At 36.7% G+C, this 8,978-nt stretch overlaps 1 protein-coding gene, 1 non-coding gene and 1 pseudogene across 2 annotated transcripts; 2 read left to right on the forward strand and 1 right to left on the reverse strand.

Moving 5' to 3' along the window:
* Positions 1-2,028: 2,028 nt before the first annotated feature.
* On the forward strand, positions 2,029-4,299 carry LOC103422125 (GPI mannosyltransferase 1-like; annotated as a pseudogene).
* Positions 4,300-4,395: 96 nt separating this feature from the next.
* LOC114819336 (U4 spliceosomal RNA) lies at positions 4,396-4,547 on the reverse strand. Its single transcript, XR_003766393.2, has one exon. It is a non-coding gene; the product is annotated as a U4 spliceosomal RNA (small nuclear RNA).
* A 1,686-nt stretch (positions 4,548-6,233) lies between these two features.
* On the forward strand, positions 6,234-6,683 carry LOC139188615 (uncharacterized). Its single transcript, XM_070806238.1, has one exon. The coding sequence runs from the start codon at positions 6,234-6,236 to the stop codon at positions 6,681-6,683; it is 450 nt and encodes a 149-aa protein (XP_070662339.1).
* The last annotated feature ends 2,295 nt before the right edge of the window (positions 6,684-8,978 follow it).

Here is an 8,978-nt window from a genome sequence, read left to right on the forward strand (position 1 = left end):
AAAACTTAACGGAATATTTAATGACGGTATGATATTGAAATGAAATGATAGGTAATGTATGAAATTGAAATGTTTTAAAGATGTTGTATGAGACTACAATTCAACTCAAACCTAAGGGTGCAAACTGTAATTTATCCTTTGTTTTATATGTTTTCTTTAATAAAAAATAATGCTAGGAAGATTAAAATGTTAAACTAAATTTGTAAATCAAATGATATATCACCAATCGAAAATAAGCACGTTAATTAACGCTTATGTAATAGTCTAATCATCAACAACCACATAATTTGGTTTAAAAAATTTAGTCTTCCTAATATTACCCAATAAAATCGATATATTTGTAAAATATTACCCCTTAAAAATGATTGGATAAAAAGAAGGGAAATTTAATGAAAATGATTTGGGTTAAGTTTATTTTAACAAAAAATCATCCTATAATTTTATTTAATGAAAAAGACATAAAATTTAGTAAAAAAGACAAAAGTTTAATATAATAAAAAAATGAAATAGAAAAAATAGAAAAAAAACTGACTGGTGCTTGCATAACACACTATTTTTTAAACCAAACAACACTATACTATTTTTGAAACTAAACTGTATTACATTATTTCTGAAATTGAATACTATTTAACATGGACACTATTTCTAAAACTAAACACAGGTTGACATGCATTGACTATTTCTTAAATTGAATTCTTAAAATTTGTCGACACTTTCACACCTTCTGAACACTTTTTCTTCTTCTAATTTTCTTCGATTTTCATCCTATTATATTGAATCACAAATCTGAAAAAAATGCCTTAATGTCGTAAAGAGATACGAAAAATATAAAGATGTAAGCGCCGACACGCACAGTAACAACAAGGCCACGTTCTACCATTACAAACCTATAATACATAGAGAAAACTCAATAATTACATTTAGTGACTAAGATAAATGTCGAAGTTCGTCAGGTTCCTAGGGGAGTTCTGTCGAAGTTCGTCAGGTTCCTCGATTCTCATCTTTTTTCTTTGGTTTGTGATTCTTATTGGGATTTATTTTCTGGGTTTGTTTTTAATAGAAGCAGGCTTCCAATTGCTATAAATGGGGAGTGGAAGATTTTGGTTTTTGTGTGTGTTTATTTACTTATGAGATTAAAGGGTCTCATTGTTGACGGCCGCGTAAGAGCTTTCAGTCCCTTGCATGTGCTGCAGCTTAGGTGCCGAGTCCGAAGCAACAAAGGTACGCTGCACGCGTCTTTGCTGCAGCTTACAAGATGACTTTTGGTTAAAGTTTAAAGTTTAGAAATTTTTTTATTAGTTTCTCTAAAAAAGAAATTAAGCGAGTTGATTATATGTAAGTTATAAAATTGACTTGCAAATTTCTCCGTTTAGCTATTTCCAGACTTGATGTAATTTCTTCGAATATCGAACTGACATATTTTATTAAATCATTCGAGTTATTGAAGAGCAACTTACTATCTTTATCGCAATGCATTGTAGGAAACTACTAAACCATGCCTCCAGACTCCAGTACAATGTTACTCATTAAAATCATTACAATCATCAAATAAAACATGTGAAATATAATTGGAAAGCTTGTCAAAGCCAAGTACATATATATCCTCACTAACTGAAGCTAGGTTAACCAAAAAGGACCCAACTCGTGTTAAATTGTTAGTTGTTAGGAAGGAGAAGAATTGGTAAGAATCGATCTTCCAACTGGAGTGCATAAACATGATTGCTTTCCTTTAATACGACCCAAATAAATACGAGTCAAATTTGTTGATCAAGAAATTATGTCAGCCTGTATGCAACTTGAGTCAATTCTCCTTAGTATAAGTTAGATTAGTTTAAAGGGTAGTACTCTTCACATAATCACTTTTACTTTTCACGCATCCTATCAATTTTTGACCTTCTGATCGAATGAATTGATTAAGATCAATAAATAAAAATTAACAAAGATACGTGTTGCTCAAGGAAATTTGAATATTGCGCTCTAAAAATAAATAAGTAAAAAGATGTTCTGTCCAAAATCTCATTAATTAGCTAAAGCATTTATTTACTACACAGCCCGCTTAAACAACTTCGACCCCTTTCACCAGTTTCCTCTCCCTCCCTCCTCGGATCTCCGTCCCCTCCAATCCCCAATGGCGCCCATACAATTCCGTGCGCTCCTCATCGTCTCGGCGGTGCTGAGGGTGGTTTTAATCCTGTACGGAGAGTGGCAGGATGCCCACATGGAAGTGAGGTACACAGACATCGATTACATGGTCTTCTCGGACGCAGCTTCTCTAATGGTGTCTGGTAAATCCCCATTTCAGAGATCCACTTACAGATACTCTCCTCTGCTCGCCTTTCTGCTCCTACCCAATTCCATTCTCCATCGCCCTTGGGGCAAATTCATCTTCTCAGCTGCAGGTACTTTGTTTTTGTATTCGGAAATATGCGCAAATAGAACTAGTTACAGACTTCTAATGGAAAATAGAACTGCAGATACTAAACAGATATTAACCGGTTTCATTTGCGCATTTTGTGTAGATTTGCTTGTGGGTTTGTTTATAAGGATTATACTGAAGCTTCGCGGGGTGCCGGAGAATTGAGCATGATTTCTGTGATTGTTTGGCTCTTTAATCCGTTTACTTTTACGATTGGGACTCGAGGGAATTGTGAGCCAATTGTTTGTGCTTTGGTTCTTTGGGTCTTCATATGTCTTATGAACGGTGTAAGTTTCTTTCTTTGTCTGATATTTACTGCTACTAATTACTGTCAGTAATAAATGAGTCATATCTCTAGATTATCTTAAATACGAATCAAATCGAATGCTTTTTATGAAAGTGAAATTATGTACTTGTATAAACCTCAGCAGAGATTACAGAAAGTGAAGCATTATTGGATGTAAGGTTCTTTTACGTTTCTTTCTATCCGGTGAGAGTATCTTTTGTGTATCGCATTTATCAAACTAGCAATGCGCTTCTATTTCTCGTGTTTTCTGTAATGATGTTCGAGCTTCTCATGATTCATTCTCTTTGAGGTGACTCTGCTAGATACCTACAAACATGGCACTGTCTTTGTTGTTTTCCTTTTTATGATAATAGAATTATGATTTCAATATTCCCAAATGTTTCTCGGATTCAAAAAGATCCTGTGCATTTTGTGAGCATGATCTCTCTGTGAAAACCCAAGTAGGCATTGCATTCTGCTATAAGAAGCGTTAGTCAAACTAAATTTTTTGAATGGTTGTTATGGCTTCCGTCCATAACTGTTTTTTTCTTCATGACAGGACGTGTGTTACAAGCTGCATTTTGGTATGGGCTTGTTGTCCACTTCAGAATCTACCCCATTATTCACGCACTCCCCATCCTTATGATTCTGGATCCGCATGTGTTTCGACATGGTCAGAAGCCTAGACTTCAATATTGGAATCGTCGGCAAGATTCACCTCAAAGCAGTTCTGTTACAAGGCTCACTCAGCTTCTTTGCCCGTGGTTTCTTTTGAAAAGTGCATTAACACGAGAAAGGATACTTTTCTCCTTTATATCAGCAGCCGTATTCTTCCTTTTCACTGGTTTATTCTATCATCTGTATGGGTGGGATTTCCTGTATGAAGCACTATTGTATCATCTTACCCGTACTGATCCAAGGCACAATTTTTCCGTTTACTTTTATCACATCTACCTTCAGTACCACCCTAAACTTAAAACTTTCGATATTGGAGAAACTCGTCTCATTTTTGCCTCAGTTGATAGTCCAGGTTGTTCTTGTTTTTAGTTTTGCCAAAGACCTTCCATTCTGCTGCTTAGTACAGACAGTGGCATTCGTGGCATTCAACAAGGTTTTTCTCTTTATTACTATTTTCTCATATATAAATTGCTGGATTAGTAAATTTTTAACGTACCTGATTACTTTCGATGTTGCATTCCTAGTGTACTTTCGAACGTATGGTTTCTTACATAATTTTGTTTTCCCGACTAAATCTAAATTACTTCTGCTCATTGTTGACAGGTAATGACTGCACAATACTTTGTGTGGTTCTTTTGTCTCCTGCCGCTGGTTCTCGCTTGGAGCAACATGAAGCTTAAATGGAAAGGCCTATCGTGCATCGCATTGTGGGTAGGCGGTCAACTTCATTGGTTGTTTTGGGGTTATATGCTTGAGTTCAAAGGACAAAATGTCTTTCTTCAACTCTGGATTGCAAGCATCGTATTCTTAGATGCAAACACGTACGTCTTAGTTTCCCTCATCCGCGACCACATATTTTCTCCAGTTTTCGCACAGTTGGAGAAAACCTCCACATGAATAAAATAAAAAGTTATGATTATGAGGTCTGCATGTTCTAAGAAACACATTGCCATTAGATGAGAAATAACTCAAGTAAAATAGTTGGAATATAAAATTTTTCAACTAAAAATTGTAGGGTCTACCCAAAGAGTTGACCCTTCCAGAAATTCTCAAGGGCATAAGGTTGAACCCAAGCCCGAGAGGGGGTTTGGAAATAGTTTTCAACCAGCAATAGACGCGCCTCGGTTAGAACCTCATTAGCTGCGTCATTGCCCCAAGCGCAAAGATGTCTTACATTACCGCCGTTGGCTCCCTTTTATGCTTCATGAGCAACTCTGCTTTCTCCACTTTGCCGGTGTGGGACGAGGATTTCTTGTTCTTTCTAAACAACACATCACACAATTCAATATTATTTTGCCAAAACAATCCAAATACTACAAGCCAGACGACAAAGTGAAAGTCGTACAATTAAATATTATTTTCCTTCTGTTGAAAGGATACCTAATGTCTGTAGAGGCGAAAAGCCAAGTACGTAATTAACTTGACAATTTTTACAATCCTGCAACAGAAAAATGAACAGAGGGACACAACAACTTGAAAATTCACTTCGATGAAATACTTGTTTGAGAATACAAGTCCGGCATCCTTAACATTTTATCCTCCAAAAATTTAAGGAAACGCTTGAATAACAGATTGGACTTATCGTCACTTCTTAAGGATACGAATGCACTCATTGTCACCCCAGTCATGAAGAACCCACTGCGTGTCACAAAAAAATTGATAATGTCGCGCCCTTTTATCATAACGCGCGTATCTTGTTGTGAATGAAAACTTAGAGAAAGACAATAAACTTAAAGGAATAATGTATAGCCAAAGTTTAATTGCAGCATCAGCCCTTAGTTTTCTTGATTTCATATGTACCAACCATGATAATTGCAGCATCAGCATTTGGTATACGATCGAAAAAGTCACCTCCAACATTCTCAATGCGATCGCACTCTGGAGCAAGAGAGACAACATGAGGAAGATCAAAGTTAATGCCTCGAATCCAAGGACTGGCCTTGACTAGTAAACGCAGCGTAGTCCCATTACCCCCACCTACATCTACTATTGTCTCAATTCCCTTTGTATCATCTATGGACTGTTGGAAATTTGAGTAGTTTGAGTAGAAATTTCTTTGTCCCACATTGGCAATTCCCAAAAGATTTCATTACTTTATAAGGCCTTGTCCTTTATAGAAAGCGATTGGAGTAGTAGACCTTGGAGAATACAATTGGGTTCACCCTTGGGGTGCACTAATTAATTGGTAATTAATATATATTTAATTATCAAAAGATGGGCTCTGAAAATTAAATTCTTTAATTAATTATTTTTAATTAATTTCGAATTTAATTAAATTATATTTTGAACAGACTCATATTTTCAGATGAAGTCAATGAAAAACGCAGAGAGCACAACACCTCATCTGAAGAGATGTCTCCCAACAGTCACACCTCATTCTCATACCTGTTGCGAACATGCATAATCACACTATATATAGATCCATCTGCATGGCATTTAGAACACAGAAAATATCAAATTCTTCTTCTACATTCCTAAACCTTCTTACTGAGAGAACCACACAGAAATTCGCCAGAAGTTAAGTTTTCCGATGCTGAAATTCTAACTTGATCGTTGAATCCTTGTGAAACAGAAGTCCGAAGAACTACAAGCACTGAGTAAGGGCGAAATTTCTGTTTCAAGGACATTGTGGTACGCAAGCCTCGATCTTCAAGTTATCTGTTCTATATTTTTGTTTTATTCATACTCTGTTAATTTTTCTATTCGCATTTATTATTTATTAGCATATATAATTATATCACCGATTGTTGACTTATATCCAACAATCTTGAAACAAAATTCATGGATCAACAATTTGTGAATGTGAATGGCCCTACACCAAAATACTCTGAAAAGCCTTAGAAATTCAAAGGGATGGACTTCAAGAGATGGCAACAGAAGATGTTGTTTTTCCTGACAACGATGAATCTCGCTTATGTTGTCAAGGAAGAAGCTCCAAAGTCTAATGAGAATCTAATGACGAAAGAGACTGTCATGGCAATTGAAACTTGGAATCATTCCGAGTTTTGTTGCAGGAATTATATTCTGAATAGTTTGGATGACAATCTCTACGACATTTATTCTCTATGCAAGACAGCAAAGGAGTTGTGGGAATCCCTGAAGAAAAAGTATAAGATTGATGATGCCGGTTCAAAGAAATTTGTTATCGGTAAGTTTCTCAAATATACAATGGTGGATTCAAAATCTGTTGTCTCTCAGGTCGAAGAAATCCTGAAATTGATCTATGAACTACACTCCGAGGGATGCGAGATCAATGAGCATTTCCAAGTTGGGGCGATAATCGAAAAGTTGCCAACTTCCTAGAATGACTTCAAAATTTATCTGAAGCACAAGCGTCGTGAGATGAATATGGAGGATTTGATCATGAGGCTACGAGTGGAAGAAGACCACAGAAAGGCAAACCATTCTGGAGGGTTTGCTACCATTGAAGCCAATGCAAATTATGTTGAGGGAGGAAACTCCAAGGCCAAGCCGAAGAAGAATAAGGCTCCGAAAACCAAGCAGTTTGTACAATCTGCCCTTGCTCCCAAAGGCAAGAATCTGAAGAAGATTAAGGGCGCATGCTATGTGTGTGGCAAATCTAGTCACAAGGCACAAGATTGTTATCATCGTAAGGATGGAAATCATGCCAACAGAAACAACAACAACCATGCTAACATGGCAACCACCAATGAAGAATTGGCTGCTGTTGTGTCCAAGGTCAACATGGTCTCAAATGTGAGTGAATGACTGTTAGATACTGGTGCTACTAAGCACATCTACTCTAACAGAAATCTATTCACTAAATACCATCATGTTGCCCATGGAGAAAAGTTGTCTATGGGCAATTCTGCCTCATCTGCGGTGGAAGGCAAGGCAAAGTGGTACTCAAATTCACATCTGGAAAGAGTCTCAACTTACTGAATGTGCTGTATGTTTATGAAATAAGGAAGAACTTGGTTTCTGGACCTATTCTGATTGTTTATAGAAGGTGATTGGAGTAATAGGCCTTGGAGAATACAATTGGGCTCACCCTTGGGGTTGGGCTTTGGGGTGCACAAATTAATTGGTAATTAATATATAATTACTATAAATTTAATTATCAAAAGATGGGCTCTGAAAATTAAATTCTTTAATTAATTATTTTTAATTAATTTCGAATTTAATTAAATTATTTTTTTAACAGACTCAATTTTTAAGATGAAGTCTGAAGTCAATGAAAAACGCAGAGAACACAGCACCCCATCTGAAGAGATGTCTCCCAACAGTCACATCTCATTCTCATACCTGTTGCGAACATGCATAATCACAATATATATACATCCATTTGTATGGCATTTAGAACACAGAAAATATCAAATTCTTCTTCTACATTCCTAAACCTTCTTACTGAGAGAACCACATAGAAATTTGCCAGAAGTTAAGTTTTCCGATGCTGGAATTCTAACTTGATCGTTGAATCCTGGTGAAACAGAAGTCCGGAGAACTACAAGCACTAAGTAAGGGCGAAATTTCTATTTCAAGGACATTGTGGTACGCAAGCCTCGATCTTCAAGTTGTCTGTTTTATATTTTTGTTTTGTTCATACTCTGTTAATTTTTCTATTCGCATTTATTATTTATTAGCATATATAATTATATCACAGATTGTTGACTTATATCCAACATGGACAACTTTCAATCACTGCAAGCACATCCATCTTTGCACCACAGGTCATTGCATCATCGAAAAGTTTGCCGTGATCAAGATTGGCAAGCAAAAGCTCCATATTGTTAAAACCGAGAAAGAACACTTGATAAAACTCGTGATAAAAGTCTAAATTGTACTCAATAGTTGGGAGAATTTCCATTACTGAATTCAAGAATACGAATTGTTTGTACCATACTTAACCAATCCCGAAACTATTGAGCACCAGTCAACGTTATACCGTCAAGGACCCAGAAGAGTTACCCTCCAACCAGGAGGCCAATCATAGTGCAACACGTGTCGACATCAGAAGCCAATCATAGCGCAACACGTGTCAACATTAGAAGCCAATCGCAACATGACACGTGTCAATGTCAGAACAAAGCTAGAAACTATCTTCTATAAAAGGAGATCATTCTCCCACAATATTTCCTAATGTCATTTGTACTAAATCATTCACTAGTACTCACAAAAGGAGAGCTTGAACCTATGTACTTGTGTAAACCCTTCACAATTAATGAGAACTCCTCTACTTCGTGGATGTAGCCAATCTGGGTGAACCACGTACATCTTGTGTTTGCTTCCCTGTCTCTATCCATTTACATACTTATCCACACTAGTGACCAGAGCACTCTAACAAAGGTCACAAACTTAACACTTGATGTTGTACCAAAGTCCTCACTGATTTTATGCATCAACATTTGGCGTCGTCTGTGGGAATTGCACTTATTCCTACTTTTTTCAGCTTTGTCAAGATAGTTTCCACCATTCGTACACTCTTTTTTGACCAGGCATCCCTATCCAACATGGAGAGCAAAGGAAGCCACAGCACATAGAACGACACCCCCTCGCACATAGTGCAAAGTAACGAAAGAATGAACAAAAAAAGTTTGCTCTTCAGGCTAAAGTCGATGAGCTAGAGGCTCAGAACAA

This window comes from Malus domestica, chromosome 10 (genome assembly GCF_042453785.1).
Source record: "Malus domestica chromosome 10, GDT2T_hap1".
In the NCBI taxonomy this organism is placed as follows: Eukaryota; Viridiplantae; Streptophyta; class Magnoliopsida; order Rosales; family Rosaceae; genus Malus; species Malus domestica.